At 37.7% G+C, this 26,891-nt stretch overlaps 1 protein-coding gene across 1 annotated transcript; it reads right to left on the reverse strand.

Annotated features, from left to right (window-relative positions):
* spsb1 (splA/ryanodine receptor domain and SOCS box containing 1) lies at positions 1–26,496 on the reverse strand. Its single transcript, NM_001025460.1, is given in 3 exon segments — positions 1–1,411; positions 10,396–11,278; positions 26,362–26,496. Coding segments are annotated over 2 exon segments (822 nt in total). The 5' UTR covers positions 11,090–11,278; positions 26,362–26,496; the 3' UTR covers positions 1–1,283.
* Between the last annotated feature and the right edge of the window lie 395 nt (positions 26,497–26,891).

Genomic DNA, 26,891 nt, shown 5'->3' on the forward strand with positions numbered 1-26,891 from the left:
AAACTATCCCCCTCATGCTTAGCAAAATGGCTGCCAAACATGAACTACATTAACACATCTAAAAATACTAGAATAGGGAGGGGGGAAAAAAAACAACAACAGAAAAAAAACAATTGGCAATCTTACCTTCTCAGCATCAAGACTTAAGAAACAGAGCATCAACATTTGCCCGCGTTTCACTCATTAACTCATAGACAAGGCACAACACAGCAGTGTCACTACTCCATTCCTGCTTTCCCCAAATCATCAACAGATTAAAACAGTCCTCAAGATAAAAACTAAATTGCCAATGTGGGTGTTCACAGGATTTAGGGGCCATTACACAAAGCAAGCTGTACAACCTCTTATTGATCAACGTATGCTACATAGGTTCACAGTGATGACATCTTTCATTCATTATAAAAAGGACTTCAAATCATGGCTCTCTCCTAATGTATCAGTATTTTGAGCCAGGCACTTTCTGATATTGCAGTGTGAATAGAGGCGAGGGACCCGTTGAGTGGTTTTAAAGAGCTAGCATAGCACACTAGCAGTGGCCGTTTCCATGAATGCTAGCCTCTAAACTCCCCCCCTCTCACAGACGTCAACGACTGTTTTTCCAGGCCAGACGGTCAGACTTACAGCTAAAACCAGGCTATTTTTAACCTGCCAAGAGTGTGCAGGGGGAGACCTCGCCTTCCATTAGCTAAAATGCTAACCGCTGCTACTGATCTGAAGTGGACTCAGCTACTACAGTATACTGACTGCAATGGGATAATTTAAAAAGCGCAATATATAAAAAGTCAATATTAACTTAAAAACTTGGTTGTTAAGTTTAACGGTCTTGAGATGGAATTTGTTTTGCATTGGCCACAAAGAGTTGCCTTGTGGACCCACAAGCTAATGACATGATACAAGAAAGCTTAAGGTATGCCAATACATCATTAAAAAAGGGGATGGAGTAAAAAAAAAAAAAAAAAAAAAATCATAAAAAGTAAAAAGGCCTTTAACAGCTGAAGTTACCAAGCCATGATTAGAGAGAAGAAGGGTTCTTGTTTTCAAATCTGCCACAGGATTCTGGCCTAAGCCTCCGGTTTGATTTCCAGTACATGAGAGAAGCAAAAGACGAATCCATGCTTGATCCTGAAAGCATCAAGCATGGGGTGTCCTTGGTTGGATTTGTAAAAACAGTATTGTTGGTACCAAGAACTATGATGAAACAGGCTTGCCAGAAAGACTATTTATCCCAGAGAGAATCCGAGGCAGTTGCTATGCCTTGAATGCTTGTAAAGGCACTACTATCATCATTGGTAGAGTAGATAGTTCTTTAGGGAGGCTGGTAAGGGCAGTCCATGGATTTCACTCAGTCGTTCTCTTCCCAATGCCACCCGTACAGAGCGCCTACAGAGGTCCATTAATGGCAGAGGTTCAGCTACAGGGAGACAGAGAAAAGACAGAAATTTAAAATTATAGCTCACAAGTATGGCAGAAACTTTAAGATCTGGGCATAGGCTGTTTTTTTTTTTTGTTGTTGTTGTTTTTTTCCCAGTCAGCACGTTTTAGCGATCACAATCAGAGATCCTCATTTACCCAAAACCGACACAGTGCAAGTCCATGACTGTGCAAGCGTTAAAAATGATTTGAATCTATTGTGGTTGTATAATGGTATATAATGACCAATTAGGGCAAGGCAATTTGGCCTAAAATCAAGATTAATTTAAAATTAACTATTGCAATTAATGAACGATTTTTATTGTTTTTTGGCCTCATAGTTCACTGACAGGTTTTGTACAGTAAATATGCTCTCATATTACAAGCAAGAGATTATTGCTTAAAGGGTACATTTCTTGATTTTGAAAATAATTGAAGGAAACTCACCATCTGATTATTTTTTGAACAACTAAAATTAACACACACTGGCTTGTTATTTGACGAGGCATGACTGTGACTATGACTGGGCAACTAATAGAAATGAAAACATTGAGAAAAGCTGAAATCTTTCAATACAGTAGGAATTCATGGATTTCTATGCCGTGCAATATTGAAGAAAATGTCAATACATTATTCTAATACATTATTAGAAAGATTTGGTTCATTATAATGGCACCAATGCGCTTTGGTTCACTCTCTGTATGAAGCAAGTAGCACACCAGGGGCCTCATGCATCAACGCTGCGTACACACAAAACTTTGCGTACGCCAGGTTTCACGCTCAGAATCACTCATGTTTGGATTTATTAACGATGAAATTAATGTGGGAATGTGTGCAGCTCCACGCCAACTTCATGGCTGGCGTACGCACATTTTTTTGTGCGTGTCTTCTCAGCTGTATGAGAAGGGTTCATCCGCATGTCTAGTATACAAGGTTTCCATACCATACAGTTGACCATCCAAACATTAAAGCACAATTTGCAGCGGTCGCCAGTTTTCCCCAATGTAATCGTAGCTATCTACTGCACGCACATTGCTATAAAGGCAACATCTGAGGATGAACTTGCATACGTGAATCAGAAACATTTCCATGCAATAAATGTGCAAATAAAATATGATGCAGACTTATTAATCATTCCTACTTGTCTTTCTCATGATGATGAAGAGTATAGGCAAAATCTGATATGTAGCGGGGAAAAAAAAAAAAAAAAAAAGAGAAAGTTTCAGACGCTTGATTCGAACAGAGTTCATGCCTGAACGTGTGAAAACATATTGACACGCATTTAACGAGCTGCACCACTCAGGCTGTTAAAGACACTACAAAATTTTACATCTTTACGTCGCACTATATCTTTTTTAATTCACTCAGTGCGATGTTCAGACCTAACTGTGTTAACTGCATCAGCTAAACTCTCCCACTCAATTTTTTTTCTTTTGTTATTAATTCCGGAGGACAAACTTGCAAGTAAAATCGTTTTTCTCCGGTCTACCTCCGAAAGCAGCACCTCCAGTTCACATTCTGTTTAAAGTTTCTCTTTTGGCTTGCTTTTGCCATTGCTTTTTCGTTGGGTTTTGCCAAAGTAGAGTCATTAGCATATTCATACGGGGGAGGAGGCAGGGAGGGGTTTTGCGCTCGTGCATGTTGCACTCAGTTTCACATACATTCAGATGTACAAAGAATATGCGTGGGATTCGGCGTACACAGCGTTTCATACATCTGAATTTTTTTCAGCGTACGCACATCTACAACTTTGTGCGTACGCAATGTTTTAGTATGATTTCCACGCAAGTCTTCGTACAGCTTACTGCATGTGAACAACTGATTAGCTGACAATAATTGAATCAAGATTAATCCATTGGAGTAGAAACTGTGGCCAAAATAAAAATCATCACACAGTGCGCACCTGGCCTAAAAGGATCACAAGTTTCCCCGAAGGTCCTCTTTAGTCCAGCCATATAACAACCTCAACTACTTTGGATTTCAGAATGGTTTCCACACAGCACCACCTGCTCGGATGTTGAGATTACTTCATAAATGCACACTTCTGCAAACGAGACACTGGGGAAACCAAACAGAGTGATGTAAGGGATAAATAACTGTACAATTATACCTCTGCTGACCAAGAGCATGACAAGGAATGCATTTAAGCGCTGACACAAGGCAGACACAAAAGGAAGCCAAGACCTTGAAGTCAAAGGCTGAGTAATACTCTGGCTACCCTTCTCTTACAGGCAGACGGGATGAGTTTTTCACACAAAAAAAAAAGGAACACCTGCATCCCGGATTGATGCATTAAGGCTGCATCAACACTTCTCAAAGTCAGACCTTCATTAAATACAGCTACACATGGCTCATTCAGGAAATAGTGATTCAATCATCTGATGACATGCAAAGCATCAAGGTGATAAAGCATGTATTCCTATAGACAGGACATCATTAGCGGTTCAGAGACTGTTTCCACAGAGTAAGGTGGGTTACAGCTGTCACAGAAAAGCCCAGACATGAGTAAAAGTCTGGCCTTCACCTGCATCCTTTCATTATACGACCACAGAATGATAACATCACAAGAATGCCCTCCAAAACTGACTCAGTACAGCATGTAGGGTTGAGGAAATGAGTCCGATTTGCAGAAACACACATAAATAGCAGAAATTTAACAACCTTAAGATTGAACAATTTGAGGTTGGACATTTCATGCTAGATAGTTCCCATTTGTAAGATTGGCCAATTTTCAAAAACCTTGACCTTTTCCATTAAGAAAAAAACTAAACGAAATAAACGTATGCAGCAGCAATGTAGCCATGTATTATTTAAAAGTCAGCGCTGGATAATGCAACAAATCAAATGAAGTTTATTAAATCCATAATGATACCTTCACGAAAACAAACGCATACTGTGCAACTAAATGAGATAATACTTATTCCTCAGTTTTATAATCAGTTTGTGCAAGAAACCAAACATCTACAGTTTGATTCATTTTAACCCAAAGCCAACACAGAAAAGTTCAGAATTTTTTTTTATTTTAACTTTACAAATTATGCAACTTAAAATAGGAATTTGTTTTTGATAAAATGCAGTCAGAGAGAATTCATAACCATTCATATCAATTTACAAAAATTAACAAAAAGTTGGAAATGGGGAAAGGAAAAAACAAATATTATATTGTATTATTAATTAAGTCAACCAATGACCAAATCAAGTCAAAAAGGAAAAGGGAAACACTTGATTTTTTTATGCATCCAATTCTAGAAACAATTGATTTGATTTCAACACTAATGGCGAGAGGCACTGTAACTCTATTAAATATGTTTTTGCATAGTCTACCAATCCAAAAATATTTATCTTGCACATTTAAATGGATAACAATAGGAAAGCAGCAGTGAAGTGAGAAGTGACACTTGACAATTAGGGTTGGGTCAATGGGGTATATGCTGAAGCATGCTAATAGGACTTTTAATTTGCCAGTAACCTGGGTTAAGTGCTTCCAGTGAACTGTTTGCCATTGTAAAAACGCTTAAGGTCTGTTTTCTTTAAAAAGCAGCGATTTCCACTGGCTGAGTGATACCCGACATAATGTGGGTCTCAGATTGTATAAGAAGCACTGCATTAAATTACATTTTCCCCGCCATGTCTTAAAAATATGAGCATTTATTTTAACCCAGTATATTCAAATGGAGCTTCTGTGCTAGCCTACTGATTCTGACGGGCGAGAGCGTGTAAATGGCTTTGTCTCGTTTTACACTTGAGCAACTAAATGAATGTTAGAGTCTATTTAACTGATTGTTTTTAACTACATTACAACATCGATGCTGTTTAAGGTATCATTTAAAATGGGGGAAAAAAAAAAAAAAAAAACTCATACAAACAGGTTACCGGAAGTTTCAGCATGGGAACAGCACTAGTTCGGCATATACCCTATAGACTACGCCATAGTCTATCGCAGATGGTTGACAGACATCACGATCCTCTGCCCCACCACCATTGCAAACCTGCTCGCAAAAAAAAAAAAAAATACACACTTAGGCCCAGTTTACACTAGGGTTGGGTACCGAAGCCTGTATGCACCGAATCAAATTAGCATATCAATTTCGGTGACTAATTTCAGTGCTGCAACAAGAACGTAAATCAACCAACTGTCATGTCCGCGTTGTGCAGCGGCTCTGAGCAGCGCATTCGCTGTGTGACGCCCTTAAGAAGGACAAAGGGGTGCATTAAAAGGCACATAAATAAGCGTCGTCGCACCATCTCTAAATATTTAATTATAAACAGCTTTGAGTGACACGGATGTTAGCGATGTCAGATGTTTGTTATTGTAGCTTACAGAAGGCAAAGCGAGCAGTATGGCGCATGCGGCAAGGGAATCACTTTATCAATGTGAATGATCACGTTCATCTGATTTGCTTAAACGAAGCATTCTAAAGTATGGCTATATTTTACAAGCAAGAATTCTGAAACTCCAACATGCAGCAGATGTTTTACAAAAGTTGCATGTAAGGGAGAAACAGGTCACCTTTTGAAATGTGAGGGCTTATGGAATCAACCTAAAGGTGAGGAATGGACTGTCTTTAACAGCTTATGACATCATCTGACACATTATCTGAGTACATTTACATGGAAACCAATACTATGATTTTAATACGATTAAGACAGTACTCTGATCACGAGTCTACGTAAACATTTTGATTATCTTAAAGGACCACAGACACATACTGCGGAGTAAACGTTAGGCTGGTGACAATGATGTTACTAATCTATGTGCTATAACATGCAACTAGGAATCATGAATGTAACATTCAAAAAGCAATTCATGTAAACACCTGAATCATATTATTGTCTTATTCTAATTAAGGCAAATCATTAGATCACTGATGTCCATGTAAAAGTAGTTAAAAGCCCCAAACCCAGAAAAAAAGGTGTTTCCTGACTTTGATGACAGCCTTTCCAAATCTTGCATTTATGCTAACAAAAAATTGATCAAAAGAAACATTGTAATTCAAATAAATAAAATATGAATTGATGTTTACTTTGAACAATACAAATATATATTTATAATAATAAGTTTAATTATAATGATTAAAATATATGTATATTTTGTCGATTAATTTTGTGGCTAAAAGGTATCATTTCAGGCACCGGTACCGTTTTAAAAGTATCAATTTAGCACCGGTATCGAAAAAAAAAAAAATGTTAGTGTAAACTAGGGTTGGGTATCGTTTGTGTTTTAAAATGGAATTTAAAAAATACATAAATATCCACATCCACACTGGCGTTTTATCTAGCATTTCTGAACAGCCCTCAGTCCACACTATTCCGCTGAAAACAAACATAACGTGACCACACACAGTCTAAGCTCCAGGCAGTGCTTTGAACAAAACGTCAGAGCAGAGCAGAGAGCAGTCTCACTATAGTTGTTAAATGTGATATTTAATTAAACTGGTAGGACTCTTAGAACCTTTCAGGTTAACGTCACACAGCATCAGGACACTGCTTCAATCTTTCGCTTTCAAACTTGTGTAATTTTAGCGAAAACCTGTGATACTGGTTCCTTTTGGTTGTGCACCTTTTTTACCAACCAAGTTTGTCGACGCCATTATAACATAGATCCCTCTGCCTATTTATGCCAGAGTCCTGCAGAAAGTGACTGACAGGTGGTAATTTGTGTGTAACTTATCTTTATTTATGATTTGGTGATGGGTAAAAAAAAAAAGAGCCAGTGGGTCAGGTAGTTGGAGCTGCAGGCTTCAAATAAATAAAATTAAGAATTAATAAATTATTAATTCACCGCCACCTACGACAAGGCCATCCATCGTAAAGGTTTCACATTAGACATCGTACAATGTCAAATTGGTCAACATCACCCAACCCTACTGACAATCTCATATAAATCTAAAATTAAATATTGCACTGCTAACTCAATTTAATAACCAATAGTAGGGCTGGATGATATAGCAAAAATTTATATCGCGATATATTTCTTAATTTCAATCGATATGACAATTTCAATATCGATATGGACAATCTTAAAACACAGGAAAAAAAACTGCCAAGAACGCACACAACAGATGTCTGTACTTAAATCTTTGCAAACTAAATATCCAAAGTCAATAATACCACCAGGCCTAACTTTTTTTTTTATAAAAACAATAAATGTAAGTAAATGTAGAGTTTTTATTTGCATTTAGTCTTTACAAACAAGAAATGTGAAATGAACCGTCAAAAAACTAAAACTCTGACTCGGCTTATTTATTTATATACATAATATATAAATAGTTCATGGGGGTTAGCTTGCCAATGTGAAAAGAAACTTTTGTTTATAATTTAACAATTAAAATACAAAAATCCACAAACAGAAAAAAAAAAAAAAAAAAAAAAAGGTAGGCTACATAAATATTTGCAATAGAAAGAGTAATTAGAGTATATTCATAGTTCTGGTTGCTTATCTTGATCCTACTTTAAGGGTTCTATCTGTCTATTTATATTTGTGTATGTAATTATTACTAGGGGTGTAACGATACACTCAGCTCACGATATAATGTGTATCACGATATACTGTTCACGATTCGATACAAATCATGATATTTGGAATAAAAATTGAAAATTAAACTGAAATGCAAATTATTATTAGACAGGTTATTTAGACAGGTTTACTTTTTCTTCGGCGTCGCTGATGTCGGCGCTATCAAGTGTATCATGTTGACGTGCATTTTTGTATACCTCTGTACTCAAGAGTTAATGCTCGTCTTAATCATAACTCTAAAATGCGATATGATTATTTAAATAATGTACACGTTATCGGTTTCATTTCCACTGCTGTTCATACTTCCCACGCGGCTCCTGAACGATCACTCTGTTCCACAAACTGAATGTTGTTTACTACTTTATTACCTGTTAGTCACAACCTGTAGGTTCTGTTCACTAAAGCAGACGCACACGTGCGTCTATCATAGTCCGCCCTCTGTAGTAACAGCTCATGGTCAGCTCACGTCATGTGTGATTTTGCGGCCACCAATACATCATTATATGAATACAGAATGATATTTTTGGGTGAATTGTACGTTATAAATACAGTATGTGACTCTTTCAACACCATTAGGATGCATCCATGTCGCTGTGCAAAGTATGTAATCACTGTGAATACTTTAAAACCTAGGCTATGTTTGACCCAGTATGCATGTCAAAAAGCGGACGAGTCTAAAGCAATGACTGTACTGATTTAGAGAGGATGGGCCATCCTCTATTTCAACTCCACTCATCTTGGTCTGCTAACATTACTGCTGCTGCAATCTGAACTCGCGTGCAAGAGCAGGTGGAACGTAGCTCACGTGCAAACAGCTCAACTAATAAGAGAAACAGACGTCATATCGTAATCAAATCGTCATAACCCCACGATGCAGTGACATTTGAGTTGCAATAAATCGTACAACGATAAATCGTTACACCCCTTATTATTACCCAATTAAAACTAAAGGTTTAACAAAATAGTTATACATTTCACAAAATCTATTTCTATATAGACTAATCTTTTATATTATTTTATACAACACATTTTCAATATTGAACAGATTTAATACCTCTGTTAATCACATTCTTTCCATTTCATCAGCTCTGCAATATTCAGATTTCTGATAAATGTTAGTGAATTTCATTTTGTAAGTTTGCGCGAGTGCTATATGCAGCGAGTTTGTGTGAGTGTTAATTTGGGTGTTTATGCGAGGATCAAGTTATGTATGTGCGTGTATGAGGATGTATGCAATATGCATGCATCAAGTTTATATGTAAATGCGCAAGTTTCATACATGTTTTGAACATTCAAGCACATGTTAAGTGAAGTTTAATTTAAATTCTACACGGCACCTCATAGCCTTCTCTTCTGACACCACTGATTTCTGTGTCGGGAAGGTGGCTGGTGGTGAGGCATCAGGTTGGATTAAACGTTTATGATGCCTTATCTTCTGTCATTGCTTCTGAATCTCACTATGTTCTATCGGGTGTAACAGATTTGATGCGTCCCTGATGATAGTCGGCATCTCTCTTCAGCACATTTTCACAGAGCATCGAAACGAAGTTTATCAGAACTTAAAAAGCCGAACAACTTCCACACCACTGCATTCGTTTTTCCTCTCTCATCAACTACTTCATCTGCATTCTTACTTGTGGAAGCTTGTTCATTCACAACTGTATTCAGGGCACACTTCAGGACAAACTTTCTGCGATATCGAATTATTGTCCAGCCCTGACTAATAGAAAGGGGAGCACTTAAAATATTTAAATTAACAATACTTTTTTGAAAGTTCCACAGCTAAAGCAGAATTTGCTTGATGCAATGGACCCTTTACACATTACCAGGTTTCCCAGTAGCGGAAGTCGTCATAGTTGAGAGAGCTTAAAAGCACAGTGAATGGGAAAATACAACAAATATATTTTTACAATCTTATTTGCTGAAGAAAAAAAAAAAAAAATTCCACAATGTTGTAAAGACTTTCAGAAAAAGGAAAAAAAAAATTTGACTGATGACAGCAGCCACAGGAGAGAATAACGTCAAATTTACCCTCAGTCCCATAGACGCTGCATTAGAAACACTACCAACAAGCAGTAATCAGTTTCTTGGTGATATAATACATAAACGTTTTAAAAATAATATTAATAATCTAATTATTAAAAACTTAGATTTATGAAGCTGATGACTGTTTAAAAAAATTAAATGGTTTGTGAAAAGGGTCCATAAGGAAAGAGCAGAATAAAGCAGCCAGCTTAATGATTAGCTTTCAAGACATGTGCAAGATAATGAATGATGTCACGGTTGCTATCCAGGTAAACAGAGCTGGCGTCACATAATTAATGGAGGAGTAACAAAGCCCTTCATAGACACACTATCTCCAGCCACTTTCAATGTTTAACAACCACCTCGTTTTTCAAAAGACTACTAGATTCGTCACTCACCAACAGATACAGATCACATACAGGCAAAAAAATGGTGATACTTACGATCAAGTCCATTGATGTACCGGATTCGGATTTCACAGTGTCCCCACACAGCGCTCACTACAGGGTATAGCTTCTTTCCTTTGAGTCCTCTAAAAGCAACCCCTAAATATTGTCCATCAACGATAAAACTTAAAGTCCCCTCATCCATGTCCAAGACCACCAAAAATGAGTCTGGCACAATAAACGTCTCATCGGGCTCAAGAAAAGCTGGATATGTCCTACTGGGCTGGTTTTTACCATCATGATAGAGTTTGTTCCGTCCTAGGTCCCAGCCCCAGGACTCGCTATTGTTTCCTACAAGTGCAGTGTATCCTACTGAATGCAATGGGGCTTCACCTGTCGCCACTCCAACAACAGCATGAGTGCCCCGCTGGCGCATTGCCCAGCTGATCTCCCAAACATGCAGTCCCCGTGTGTATCCCACTCGGCCCCGGATGGCATCTGTACTCTGTGCTACAGGGTGCCTGTGAAATATGAGTTTATTGTCCTCTTTAACAAAGATGTTGAGCGATCGGTCATCGTTGTTCCACGAGTGTTGCACTTGGATGTCCTGTGAGGCTGATGGCATGTCTAACAACATATCCAGGCGGGATGGTTTGGTGTAATCCAGGGCCTGCAGCTCTAGCTTGAGGGGCCGAAACGCCGGGTCCCGCATGTCCACCGTCTTTATGCCTCCCGGAACCTTCTGCCCCATGCTCTGGGTGGTCTTGTTAGCACCTCAATCCACCTCTTGACACAAAATTAAGTAAAATGGCAGACTAAGAGAGGAGTCCGGGTCCACTCCTTCACCTATGCCCCTCCAGTAGGAAAGAGGCCAAGGCCAATGTTTTTATGCCAATGGTTGTTGGGAGACCAGGTCTGACCAGCAGCTAGTTGAGCTCACCTGGAAAGATTAAAGACACAGAGGCATACAGTTAATGACTGGGGTCAATTTTTCTAATGGTCAGCATGCAACGCAACTAATAATACTACTTGTAATTCACAACCCATGATTCAGAACACAAGTGGCCTGCGGATTAATACATTTTTTTAATAATATTATATAAACCAATTCTTAGAGAGAGATCACCCCTTGCATCATTCAAATCACATGCAAAAAAGCATTTAAGCTTTCCTGTAAAATATAATGAATGATAAAAAAAAAAGGGGTGAAAGGTTATGTGGGATGTGGTGGGTGAAAAAGGTATTTTCGTTCACTGCTCATTTAGCCTGCATTAATGCATTCAATGCAAGCTGCACAATCATTAAAAGATTGGGATCTCAACACCCATGCAACAAATTATAAAAATGGTGATTTACACATTTAATCTTTCGAATCACTGCATTCAAATCTTAAAAGGCAAAAAAAAAAAATTAAGAAAGATTCAGTCTTTAGTCTTGAGTTAGTGATGAAGTTACAAAACAGTCAAACAGAAGCACTGAGGTAATGCTTTAGTTTAGATATAACCACTGATGTTTATGGTAAAGATTAAAACCACCATCATTTGCATTTAACAGCGCTCAAAAACTAAAGTTGTAGGCAGCTATTACATTAACTAATAGCTGGCAACAACCAGCCATCAAAAATATGCCACTGAATAATTAAATTATCAATTAAGCAATGAAACATGAGATTCAATAAATGATTCCGTTATTTACTCAAAATTACAAAAAATAAATATGGGTTGTACAAATTATAAGTGTTAGTTTTATACATTTAGCGTCATCAGCAACCGTAGTAACAGTAAATCTGGCAGTACTGAATTTTTAAATTTAATATTAATTTAACTGATTATTTCTTTTTATTGTAAATAAAATTAGTTTCTAAATTCTGTTTCTTAACAAGTGTCTTGCAGTGCTGTTTTTTTGGGGGGGGTTTTTTGTAATAAATGGAAAGCAAATTACATGCGTGTCTTTTTTTTGGCCGACTAGAAAAATGTGGGATCAGGGATAAATTTAAATATGATACAAGTTAAAATATACAACTACTTCAACCAAACATTCAAAAGATAAAATGTAAAAACTGTGAAAGGATGTTTGTGTTCATGCAAGTTGCACATTTGATCATCTTGATTCAGTCTGCACTTAAGACACTTCAGCAAAATAAATCCACTCAGACAGCAGTTGACTTACTACAGCAGCTGTATTATTTTGTCAGTTGCATGCTTAATGCCTCACTTGTATGTGTTACAATAAGTTTTATTGGTCCTCAACTCCATTCAGCGTCCCATTACATCACATGACATGGCAGAGGAGAAATAAAAATCTCTAGCCTCACCACAACCACCCGGCTCCTGCAGACTGCTTCACAATGCCCTTTAAAAATAGGAAACAAGGGATGGGAAGAGAAAAAAAAAAAAGAAAAAAAAAAAAAGGCCATTTCCTCTTTCAAGCTCGTCTAGTCTGAAGATAACAGGAAGAGTAAAGTCCGGCCTCAAGAATATATAAGCTGGAGCTGAACGGTTTTCAGCAAAACATACAAATTCAGGCCAGCAATATTCCACCAGACAGGGTCAGTGGCAAAAGAGGCTAGTGGAAGTAAAAAAAAAATAAAATAAAAATTAATTAAATAAAAATAAATCATTAGACGCGCTTAGAGAGACTAGACATACCAGCGCAGTGTGTGAAATCCCCACCCGGTGTCCTGGTTTCCAACGCAATTCTTGCCTTAATGAATTACATCACTGGTAAATATGATATTCATCAATTAGGGCAGTCTGCTGCAAACATTTTAAAAATATTCAAAAACAAGTCAAAAGTTCTTTCTATACTGTACATAATTGACTAAATCTGCTATTGGAAAAGTTTCATAAAGAGCTGCTGAAGGGCCCCAAGGGTAATTGAATTGTAGACAAGAGTTCATTGAGGAGCATCTTAGCCCTTTCTCTGATACAAGTAAACAACCTTTGAAACGGGTCACGCCTCTCCGCCACTGGCCTACCCAAGGCAGAGGAACACCAAGAAGTGGGTGGCAAGTTTGTGAATGCCAAACAATACAGTCTTCAATGGCTGTCCAACCTTTAGAAACTAGGAAACATGTTAATTTGCACAGTCTCTATACAGGGAGCAATTAAATCCATGGCAAAGCACCAACACACACCAACAGCCTTTTATAGATATGTTAAAACCTAGCAACAATTTTAAATGAGATGTTACATTATTGCATGCTGAAGTGGAGGCAATTGTAGGATTGTCTTCACAGCTAACATTGGTATTTTGATTGAGATGAGTCTATGCAATGGAGTTGAAACCATTACTTTCTCGCATTCTTATTTTTGGTGTTTAAGAGAAGAGGCTTTGCAGACCCCCTTCAGCATAAAGCTGATTGAAATGCAGCTGGAAGTTCTGGGGGATTTGCTGGGTCTAAGGAAAAGTGGTGGGGTTTTTCCTTTTCCACGTTTAACAAATCAATTATTTATAAAACCGATAGTAAGGAATTCTGTTACAGGAATCAGCCACTAGGCCCAATTTCCCAAGAACCTATTTCCCCCAGACCATGTTGCTAGTTGAACTCATACTGCCAGGAATAATCAAATTAGGCAAGTAGGCCAGTAGTTCATGGTGTCATGCTTCCATTCATTTTCTTAGTCCGTTTTTTAATTATTAATCAGGGGTCACCACAGTGGAATGAACCACCAACTTATCCAGCATACGTTTTATGCAGCGGATGCCCTTCCAGTTGCAACCCATCCCTAGGAAACACCCATACATAAACCAAAGCCATTTTAGATAACACAATTTCACCTACCACGCATGTCTTTGGACTTGTAGGGCAAACCAGAGCCCCTAGAAGAAACCCACTCGAACACAGGGAGAACATGCAAACACACAGAATTGCCAATTGACCTAGCCAGGGCTAAAACCAGTGACCTTCTTTCATGAAGACAACAATAATAATAATAATAATAATAATAATAATAATAATAATAATAATAATAATAATAATAAAAGCAATTCTGAATTTCATTGAGGCTGAGAAAAAGCCTCACAATTGTAGAGGAGGACATCATGAATGCTGCTAACACCAAACGTGTCTTGTAACACTTTAAAATGGCAGTTTTCAACCATACCTTTTTACTCCAAATTCACTTGTAAAAAAAAAAAAATTATATATTCTACTGAACAAAAGATGATATTTTTATTAATGCTGGTTGCTGTGACCCAATGACATCCATATTTTTATTTTACTCTGACCATGGAAGTCGATGGGTTCCATCAACCAGCATTCCTAAAAATATCTTCTTTTGTGTTCGATGCCTTAGTTTGTTCTTGACTAAACCCTGCTCTGTACCAGGAGATCATTTAGTTCCCACAAATGGTGTTCCTAGAACAAAAATGGCTCCAAGTTTCTGGTTTCAGGCTGTAACTTGTTTGATTGGGTGGTTTCAATCATTAAAACAGAACAGTAACATTTGATAACGTCTCATTAGGACCGCTCAGTTGAATGTGCCAGCTTGGCGAACATCATGACTAGGTCTGACTGACAAGGATTTCATTTTTAAAATAGATACTGAAAAGAATTCTAAACCTAAAAAATAAATAAATAAAAATAAAGACTAAATATTAGCAGCATGCCATAAAATACCAACATTAAGCTATTTAATTTTTTTAACATGCTATAGTTTGCTATATAAATCTTATTTATATTTATATATATATATATATATATATATATATATATATATATATATATATATATATATATATATATATATATATATATATATATATATATATATATATATATATATATATATGTTGTTTATTTAATTTGAATATTATATAAACATAATTTGAATATAATAAACCAAATATTCCATCTATACTAGTTGACACTCATGCCAGATAATTTTTTCCTCCTCAAAATGTGCAGAAAAAGTATTAGCAAAATGAAAATGGACTCCACTCTGAAATGCAGACATTATCTTCGACAGGTTTAAAAATCACAAAACTGAGGCATCTGGCAGGCAGCTGTGATTGAGGGGCAAAGCAGGACCGAGAAAGTAGATGACGACAAATCATGGTGTCAACCCAAATGTCACACAGAAGCTCTATTCAGTGGGCAAACGGGATAAAAATGACAGACAAATGGCACTTTAACATAACATGATTAAAGAAATGCAAAGAAAGCTCACGTGAGAAACTCAAATTAAAACAAAAAAATAAATAAAAAATAAATTATCCTCAGATAAACTTTGCTTCAAATTATTTACACTACACAAACCAGTACAAAGGCTGCATCTGAAGTGGGTACACCAACACAACGGTTAAAAAGGCAGAAATAATTTTTTTTAATCAAACAATGTAGGAGCAGAGACAGAGGATAACACCCTGTTCTTGACATACAAGAAACTGTTGGGATCACGAGGATCAGGGTCCGAGTTCAGTTTGGGTCATGTCCCAAAAAGAGTACCCCTCTCTCATTCGCTCTCCTTCTACTCTTCAGTCAAACCTTTTCTATACTTTAAAAACAAAAAAAAACAAAACAAAAATAAAATTGTTTTAATAAATAATTTACACATTTAAATAAAAAAACCATCTATAATTACTACCTCCCTTTAGCTGCACTAATAAAAGGACAGTAAATCTTTAACAACATTGCATTCAAAGTCCATTTAAAAAAAAAATAAAATAAAACATTTAAAAATAATTGAATCTCCTCCAAATACCAAATAGGGTGCTCATACGAAACTCTAAATAACTGATGAAACTCAGGAAATCCCCATAGCTGTTGCTGAATACCCAAGTCTGAACTGCATTCATCAATGCAGCATTAGGCCAACACAGAATCTGCACGCGCAGAATTTTGCTGATTTTTAGCTCATCGTTAATTCTGTTTATCCACTTGAGTAAACGTGTAAATCTATATTTATTAAGTTTATAAATTACAGTAATATTGACTAATATGAAAGTGTTTATCTGATTTATGTACAATGTATTTTAGTAGATATTATTTGAGACTTGCTTTGGTTTACCAAATAAAGTGAATCTAGTTGGATTTTAAACATTAAAAGATATTTTTGTTATTTCACACATTAAGGTTTCAGTTATAATACTCCCGAAATAATTCGGCAGAAATCCAAAGATTTTTACCAAAATTCGCCACAGAAATAGCAAAAAACATCCGCAGATTCCGTCTGGCCCCAAGCATGACTAATGACTGTGGAATCAACTTACAGAAAGATTCATTTCAAATACTCAACTGAAGTTATAAAGCGAGTTGAATAAACCACGTTTACCATATTTCATGTGCAGCATGCTAAAATCCACATGCTGAAGGTTTACCAATTGGCTTTACTGACAAAATGTGTATAGAAAAAAAACAACAACTCCAAACCTACAGCCAGCCCGACCTGACTTGATTACACAACTTACTGTTTATAGATGAGTTTAGAATGAGTTAGGGTTGCGCATCTAAGCTATAATGCCGATTCGATACGCATCTCGATACAAAGAATATGATCCGATATATTAGCGATACATTTGTGACATATTGCGATGCAACACGATACGATTCACACCCATATCACGATACAATGCGATAATTCAGCACTAACTAATTAGATCAAGTTTATGAGATCATGTGAAAGAGGATGCTGTGCCATTAAATAAGTTTGATTATTTATTAACCAAGCAAAACCAAGACTTTTTTTACAAACTGGCTTTTCTCTCAGAGCCAGAGTGTCAGTTTACAGTAGAGGGCCATTTTAGAACATATAGCACATATAATTTAAGTATTTTCAAGATAAACAGAATGTATAAGTGCAATATATATTAAAATATAAATATTTGCACTCTTTCAACAAAGGTTTAGCATTGCACAACAAGAATTGTGATTTAACTTTTCAACTATGAAAACAAGTTTTACAAAGATATATTTTGCCACTGAATATTCAAAACTTAAGGTCGTGAACTAGCAGTGTTATGCTGCTTTGAAACATCACTGTCACTGTAAACAGGCTAATAAAAATATAACAAACCAGCAATCTTCTTGCTGTGAGGTGGTCAAACTACCCACTGTGCCACCGTGACACCCATTATTTTTATCATCATTATTACTATTAATATTATTATAATTAAATAAAAATTAACAGTAGGAGGTTTAAAACCTTCGTTCTCCGTGACACTAGGCTGAATATATTTGCAGATGAACAATGCAATAACATCCGTTATTGGCATAGAGCGCACAAAACTGTTGCGCATGGAAAAAAACTTGCAATGCTTTTCTCACCACTTTTGGAGCTGGTAGCTACAGTTGAAGCAGTGCAGGAAGCCGGGGATGCAGGAACACTGGAAGATGCTTTCACAACAACACCGTGGCGCCGCTTCGAGTGAGATTTCAGATTAGTCGTACTACCCCCGTATTTTACAGATGCGCGGCACATTTTGCAAATTGCATCTGTCCTGTCATGTCGTCCATCCTTAAATCCATAATGTTGCCATACTTTAGATTTAAAACTCAGTGGGGAATAAAATGTTTGTTTTGCTTCTCGCGCTTTCTGAGGGTGCACCACTCGCTTCATCCGCACACCTGATACACCGAGTTGTAGTGTAAGTGTACACATCCGCAAATCCGTTGCTAAGGCTTACTTTATGTAGGTCGTTTAAATAAATGCGCCAAAAACAGGTTGACAACACTTGTTAATAAATAAAAAATACATTCTATATTAAAAAATATAAGCTGTATCTTGGAAAAACCGATGCATCTCGCAAAAACCGATGCATCTCGATTTGCTTCCAAAATTTCATTCATCCTCTGCTGCTCAACCGATGCACTCGCATCATGCACGCGCATGGCCGCGTATCGATACATAGATTAATCTTCCCATCCCTAGAATGAGTTTATAAAAATCAGTTACTTTTCAGGTTTCTTTAAAGCAGGGGTGCTCAATCCTGTTCCTGGAGATCTACCTTCCTGCAGATTTCAGTTGCTACCCATATCAAACACACCTGCCTGTAATTATCAAGTGGTGTTCAGGTCCTAATTAATTTGTTTAGGTGTGTTTGATATGGGTAACAACTGAAATCTGCAGGAGGGTAGATCTCCGGGAACAGGATTGAGCACCCCTGCTTTAAAAGGGATCTGCCAAAATGCTTTTCGTTAGCATAATAGCTTTGAGAGTGTTTTCAAACCTATTATGCTAACGGATAGCATTTTGGCAGATCACTTTTGGCACCTTTATAGAATTTTAACTGGATAAAAGTTTAGTCTTATGACTTACCCAGAATACAAAGATACATTTAGATAATTTAATCATTACTTTTGGAATGTGAAGAGATTTTCCACCAGCACAACATGTTTAATAAATGTTTTAATAGTGGTGACGTCAATTTTGAGTTAGGTTTTAAAAAAAAATAAAAAATAAATAAATAAATAAATAAATAAATAAAAATAGCTATACCAGGTCCAAGTTGTCAACTAAACTGCATATAAGATAATGGAGTTACACAAGCTTAATTGCAAACACACTGCTGACAATTATGGCTTCATAATTGCACCAGCTATTGGGGTGATTGCTCTAATGTCTCCTTTTTGGAAGAACAGGTTTTTAAAGATATAGAATGACAAAACATCATTCTCACTGTTGCTCATAAGTCTGAGGACAAGCACACAAGCTTTGATTTGTATTGAAAGAGGCCTTTATGCAGACACTCCCTTCATGATCCTGGACTCACCCTGGATTCAAGTAATCAAAATTGTTCAGTTGTTTGACAAGGTTCTGTGGGCTGGCAGCTCTATCACGGCAGTTATGAGAGAACAGCAGTTCACTAACCCAGCACTCACCCACTAGACTAGTTATACAGCTCTAGGCAGAGGCACAGCAGGTGCCATCATGATAGTGACAAACTGTTTCATCCTCCAACAGAAAACACCCCTCTACAAAAACACTGTTAATGACTTTTTTTGTAAACGATGCAGTATTTAACTGTAATATAAACTGTATTTTGGTGTGTTAATTTATTTTAAAGTTGCATTGTGAAAATGACTGCATTTAAAGTAAACAGATAAACAATACTGTAAATGCATACAGAGAGTAAAATGGTGGCGTAAATGTAGTATTTTTGCTGTAAATTTGCTGCAGTTTGCCAGAACCTCAGTAGACAGGAAAATGTTAACAGCATATACAGCACAAAGCAATCTGAAAAACAGGTCTACGGGTAGGCCAAAAGTTACGCTGTATCTGCCATGATGATTGCAAGGGTGGCCTCCTGTCTAACAGTTCTGTGTTCCCCACTTATAACAGCAAATCAGTATTTTTGAACTACTCCAAAGGAATAAACATGACAAATATACCACAGAGCTAAATGTACATTACAAGAAAAAGATAACAGCACAAGAGAGAAACTTCATGCAAGTTTAGTGAAACCCTGCCCAAAACTGTAGCAAAACCAATGACACTACATATGAAGATTAAATGTCAAACCATTAATTCATGAGCAATGACTGCACATGCTCATGAGAAACTGATCTGAATGACTTCTGAAATCTCAAAACATGAATCACACCCCCACAACTGCACCAGTTATCAGAGACGAAACTACACAGAACTAAAAATAGACTTAGAACAGCTCAGCATCCCCTAATTTACAGAAATGGCTGTGTGTCAAGACCTGTTGTGCTGTTAGTCTAATGAGTTGTTTTCTTACCAAATTAGCAAAGTTGCATAATCAAATTAAACGCTCCATGTAATAAAGCCAATGGATCAACAGATCATGCAGTTCACAATACAGGTCAATGAGGCTCGTTTAATCAAAATACTGGGGGGTTACAGGTTGCAAAAACGAGCAAAAGCCATTCAAACAGTCTCAGGGCAAGTTAAGAATTTTAATATGTACTTTAACATGAACGCATGGTGTAATCTGTTGATTCACTACCATTTACAAATCTTTTGTAGCTTGTAAATTCAAACATAACTTGCAACACACTGTTTTCACCTAGTATATTCAGTAGGGAAGTGGTGATCTTCACCACGAAGAGACGCATCTACAGCAGGGGTGTCAAACTTCGGTCCTGGAGGCCGTAGGCCTGCATAGTTTAGTTGTAGCCCTGCCTTAACACACCTATTTGTAGGTATCAAACTAGACTGAAGGACTAAATTGTTTAGTCAGGTGTTTAAATTACGAATGGAACTAAACTGTGCAGAGATTCGTCCCTCCAGGAATTGAGGCCGTACTCACACTAGGTACAGTTGCCTCGAACCGGGCCAAAACACGCTTGTCCCCCCTCCCGTCTCCCGTCTCCCCCGATGGCCCGCAATCACACCACAATCAGGTCTCGGTACGCTTACGTCATCACTGCTGCGCTGTTCAGTGAGAAGCGCTCTAACTCAGCAGCACAGTGGAGATTTCTCTAGTTATATAATTTCAGTCGTTCGATATGCAGTGACATGCAGTCAAATATTTCGCCAAACGGTCCTTAGGGATGCGGTGACACGCAGTCAGATATTTGCCAAGCAGATCAGCCACATTTGATGCTCATAAACAGTCAAAGCTCTCGCGCTGCATGAATGAGGCGGTCTGCTGAAGGTGCGCAGCTGTCGTGCAGTGAGGAGTTTGAGTCTTTAATAATCTACGGCAGTTTGAGTTTACTGAACAGTAAGAATGATTAATTAATCCATATGAAACAGCCCCTTAAAAGTCACGTCTCGCTTTCAGTTTCGGGCTTTGGTGCGTTTTGCACTCACACTACAAGTGTACCGCGCCAAAGCCCAAGTGAACCGTGCTCAGGCACACCTCTTACAACCGGGCCAGGGCCGGCCAAGTGAACCGTGCTTGAGCCCGATACAGAGCACTCACACTTCTCAAACGATCCGGGAAACGGGCCTGGGCACGGTACGGATGGCATAATGAGAGTAGGCCCTGAGTTGGACACATGTGATCTACAGGGATGATGGCTTGTTGAAATGAATGCATGGTTGAAGTTTCAGAAATAAAGATCAGAGCAGTTGAAGTGACAATCTTGCATAACTTTAGCTTTAGGACATACTCACACCATGTTATCCGAACCGTGCTGAGGCCCGTTTCCCGGATCGTTTGAGAAGTGCAAGCGCACTGAATCGGGCTCAGGCAAGATTCACTTGGCCAGCCCTGGCCCGGTTGTAAGAGGTGTGCCTGAGCTCGGTTCACTTGGGCTTTGGCGTAATACCCTTATGTGGGGGTGCAAAACACACCTAAGCCCGAAACTGAAAAAGAGACATGACTGTTAAGAGACCGTTTCATTCGGATTTATTAATCATTCTTACTATAAAGTGAATGCAAAAACTGTCGTACTTTATTAAAGACCCAAACCCCTCATTGCATGACAGCTGCGCACCTTCAGCAAACCTCATAATTCCTGCAGCACGAGGACTTTGATTATGTGAAATCATTTTGGTGAAATATTTGACTGCACGTCACTGCTTATAAAACGACTTAAACGATAACTGAAGAAATCCCCACGGTGCTGAGCGAAGCGCTTACTGAACAGTAGGGGTGTCAAAATTGTTTCTTTGGTGAACCGCGATGCAGACGCGGAAAATTTGGTATTGGTTCAGTAATAATCATAAACGGTTATTGTGTACTGACGTCATTTATCTCCTATGCTCTGTCGCGAGGGAGGTGAGCGCAAGTATTTACAACACTCAGCCAACGCAGGGCCGGCCCGTGGCATAGGCACCATAGGCAAATTCAAGGGTGCTGTATATCCAGGAGGGCGCCAGAAATGAGCGCGGTTCAGTCGGTTTTGTTTTCGATATTCTTGACACACATTTAGTTACAGACGGCAATAACTCAAAAACCTCTTACCCTACAAAGATCTAAAGTGTGTTTCCTACAAAAAGACAAAGCTGGTTATGTTTCACAGCTGTCTTTCTTTTTTTTCGCTCCACACTACGAGCACTGCTCCGTTTAAGCCCTCGCAATATGTGTTTAGCCGGGATAGCTCACGCTGAGAGGAGCTCTCAGCAAGGGACCGTTGGAAAAGTGCTTATTTTTTTCGTTTTTTTTTTTCCCGTTTTTCTGCTCCGCTCTTCACGAGCTCTCCCTGTTGCGAGGCTCAAGTGTGTGTGCGTGTGCGTGTTTGTTTCTTTGGTGCTGTCTGTTTGTGTTTGAATGAGAGACAGTGTGGTGCTGTGTCTCTGTGTGTTTACAGACAGCTTGTTATAGCCTCTCCTCTAAAATATAACACTGTATATGGAAAGCATCGTCAATGCACCGTGATGCACCGAAATATCGAATTGAACAGAAAGCATGATAATCGTAACCGAACCGTGAGACCAGTATAGGTTTACACCTCTACTGAACAGCGCAGCATCGATGATGTAATCGTGCCCAGGCCCGAATGTAATGCAATTGAGGGCCGTCGGGGGAGACTGTAGGGGGGACAAGCATGCTTTGGCCTGGTTCAAGGCTACTGTACATAGTGCGAGTACGCCCTTAATTTCAGCAGACACAGCAACCAATTGACCTCTGAGGGTAACGGGTCAAATGAAGTTAAAAAAAAAAAAAAAAAAAAAAAAAAAAAAAAAAAAAAAAGGTCTTGAACTGTACAAACAACATTGACATTAATGCATAAAAGGTAATAATGCCTTAACTGACATGTTTAAAGCAAACGACAAATTAAAAACTATATTAACAAATGTAGGACAACTGAGAACACAGTTACTATTGTAATGAGTTCTTATAGTAGTTTAATAATGCTGTTTTCATATCAATTTAGATTCAAAAGAACAGCAATTTACTCTAGTCTTTTGTAAGTTTTCAAATTCAAAGTTTTACTAATTTAAGATACCTTCATTTGGAAAAAAAAAAAGTGACAACACTTTTTTTTTTTACACTAAACAAGTTTAAATGAAACGGTAATTTTTAAAATATTTTATAAATAAAAACATATATGCTACAAATTTCAGTGCATCCCTAAGAACCACAAGCGAAAAAACGAGTTAAATAATTTAATATCCTAAAATACAGAAATCTAGGCCATTCCATGTTAACATTGTCCCATGCCAGACAAACACTGTGACTGGGTAGGAGAGTAAATCAGAGTTTAATAAATTATAACACTGGCATTCCTGTAATCCAGGTCAGTTGTGTAGGATATCCTCTATTGCGAGGAAGAGGTTACCTGTTACACAAACCTACAACATCTGTGTTCAGTCTGGGGGATTCAGTTCAGTACAGACAGTTAACACCCTCCCCAGACTAGAAAAATCTGCCGTACGGTTCCTACAAACACAAAAGGCAAGATTTATCTGCCTTAAATGAATCATCTGAAATCAAATGAATTTGAACAGTTAGCTAATGTCTTGTCTAGTTAATGTGTGTGGGTTGTCTCAGAACCTTGATGAGAAATCCCTTAAAAACAAGCTACCATCAACCACAGTTTCCACCAAAATATTTACTAAACTAAAGTTCAATTTGCAGCAATAAAGCTGTGGCAACATCATATTTGTAATGACGGGGTTTGATTATATAGGTGATTTACATGAATATTTGTTCTTTTAAATAAAGTCAGTCTTAAATCTGATTGGCTGTGCCATGTTCAAAATTTTAGTAAGTTACTCCAAAACGTACACCTGTGACCTCATTCTGTATTACTCTGCTGCATGTTGCTGCAGTTCCATAATTAAAACCATCATTTATAGTAGTAAGAGTAACCCATGCTTGCACTCAAAGAAAGTCTTCTCATGCAAGAGATTCATTAAAAGCACATCCGAGTAGAAGACCAGTTTCCAAAGTACATAAAAAATATATTATAAAAACTTCTGTACAGTACTTAAGGCATGGTTCTGTCTATTCATCGAGTTGCTGTGTAATAAGTTTCTTCTAGGTGAACCCGCGCTATAGTGCTTGCAGTTTGGTTTTGACTACTGTTTAACGGCTCAAAGTTTAAAGTTGTCTTGAGACAAACATGGCTAAACACTTTTTTGGTTTTAGGACAACATTGGATTAAACGGTGTAAATAAAAAAAATAATTAATACATTTTAAACCGTAAGCAAGCGCTGATCAACATTGTGCCTAACAACTCCTTTTAGCTTTATACTCACTGGCTTAGGTTTAAAAATAAATCATTTTTATAAGTAAATGGCTTTAAGATCCTTCACTAATGACAATAGTTCATCTAGAAACAAAAGCACTAACGGTCCACTGAAGTGCCTTGGAAAGCACTGGTTTGTTCGAGATGTTGACAATTTCAGCTGAAATGGCATCATTGTAAATGGCAAGTAGCCATTGAGCCAAAGCTACAACTAACAACACTGGTAAATTATTACGTTTGCATGAACAGAAATCAAATTATTTTCTTTTATTTGAATCAGACAATGATTAAGGTGTTTACAGGAGTTGCTTTTTGTTCCTGCACAAAAGAGAAAGTGCCAAACTGAAAAAGTTGACTAATTAAAAATTAACCATCCGAAATTACATGAAACTCCAGAGGAAATGTGGATAGTGTTTTGATGAAATGATGTTAACCGAATTGTGCTATAACATGTAAAACGGGAGCATGAAAAGAACATTTAAAATGCAACTCATGTAAACACCTTAACCATATTATTGTCTTATTCAGACTAAGGTAAATAATTTAATTACAGGCGTCCATGCAAACAGTCATTTTCTTACTCAGATTAAGGAAAATAATTTGATTACTGATGTCTATGTAAACAGTGCATGTCAAGTCCAAGATAGATAGAGAGAGAGATAGATATTTTTTCTGAATTTAAAATGTCCTGATTAGTTGAAGTGGACAGTGGTGGGAATGACTAAAGAAATGAAAGGGTGAGTGGTTATATCTACAAGGCCTACAAGTTGCAAATGTTTCTGAACACAATAGTATATGTAAAACCTTAACTTATTGATGGTTACAAAAAAAAGAAAAGAAAAAGAAAAAACCATTTCAATTTTGAGTTAGTTTAATAGTACTTTAAGCTATTACCAAGCAACATGGATCAAAGGCTGATCTGGAGTAGCGTTTAAATGGAACGGAGCGCCAGAGAGTTCCCTTCCCCACAAAGCATTATGAAGTCACTCTGCTCCAATTCCACTCTGGTTTTTACGTCTCCCGCTCACTGGAGAGAGAACCCAGTTCGAAGAGATCCTGGCGCCAGTTAACACACAAACGGTGAATTTCAAAGGCACAGGTAAAACTGCACATAAAATCTCTTGCCTTCTATTTACAAAAATGACAACCTCCCTTCAGACAGAAAAAAGTCCAAACACTACGATAAGAAACAGTACAGTGTTGCTATACTAAAGGAGAGTACACTTAGGACGCCGATAAATCAGAAAACCGACAATAACTTTTACACGGACAGTATAAATATCATTTATATTCACTCATTTACGTACAAATAACGTACACAAGAGTATTCAATCCAAATGGAGTTATCTAGCACTCCAACACGTTAAAACGAAAGTAAGTAAACCGTCTCTCTAGCATTGTCTGGGCCAAACATCGCTCTTTTAGCGTTACTGTCGGTAAGTTAAACTAAACGGCTGCAGTTTAAGCACAATTTCCATGTAAAAGCACTAAACTAACGTTAATTACTACATTTATCTACAGTGGTGACTAACGTTAGCAACGCGACAAACGTAAATGTTACCTGGCCTTTTACAGAGAGATTAAAATGTAGCGTTAACCAAAGACAAACACAAATCACCTAACACGGTCTCATTTATGATATTTGATAACTAACGCACAGAGTGTAGACACAAGACACTTAACGTTAGTTAAGGGAATTAATTTAAAACCCTATTGTAAACGCAGAAAGCAGTCGCTGTTTGGTAACGTATGTAAATACTACATTTAATTTTCACACTTGGACGCATTAGCAAACGAGCGGCAAACTAGCATGGTTATATTTATACCCGCATTTATGCTTCGGTTTGTTGAGTTAGCTTATCGACAGAGTGTTTACATTACAAACGCTTAGCAAACGTGACTGTTTGCATGTGAACACACATAAGAAAAAAGACAAGTAAATGTTTAAAACCATAGCAATTTCTGGCCGTACCTGCTACGGAAACACGCCGGAAAACCAACCATAGGCAAAGGAGTGGAGCGAGAATGCTTCTTTTAGTCGGTATCCCCGTGCAAATCCATGGCTATATGTCCTCTCCGTGTCTGTTTTAGCATAGAGGCTTGTATTGAGTGAAATGATGGCTGCTACAGAAACATCTCCTCGGTCACGTGGTCAAATAGCTCCCAGCTGCTGCTCAACGTCCCTCCCAATTGAGCTGAGCTGTTGTTGTTTAGCTCATTTCCACTGATAAACCCTGCTAATTGTGGACTACATAACGATGGCATAATCACCCTCTGTGTGCTTGCCAAAAATGCATGTAGCCCAGGCGATATAGTACTCTCATTCATTTTTATTTTAAACCCTCTTTGTAGACGAAAGAGTTGGCAAACGCAAGTCAATTAGATTTATATGTGAGCCATGCCCAGGACTCGTCCTGTACATTGAGAGGCCACAGAGTGCATATATTGTTTGCTACTTTCTAAACGTGTTAAATTAAATGTCACTAATATATTAGCATGAGC

The sequence above is a fragment of the Danio rerio genome, chromosome 23 (genome assembly GCF_052040795.2).
Source record: "Danio rerio strain M-AB ecotype USA chromosome 23, GRCz13ab, whole genome shotgun sequence".
Classification (NCBI taxonomy): Eukaryota; Metazoa; Chordata; class Actinopteri; order Cypriniformes; family Danionidae; genus Danio; species Danio rerio.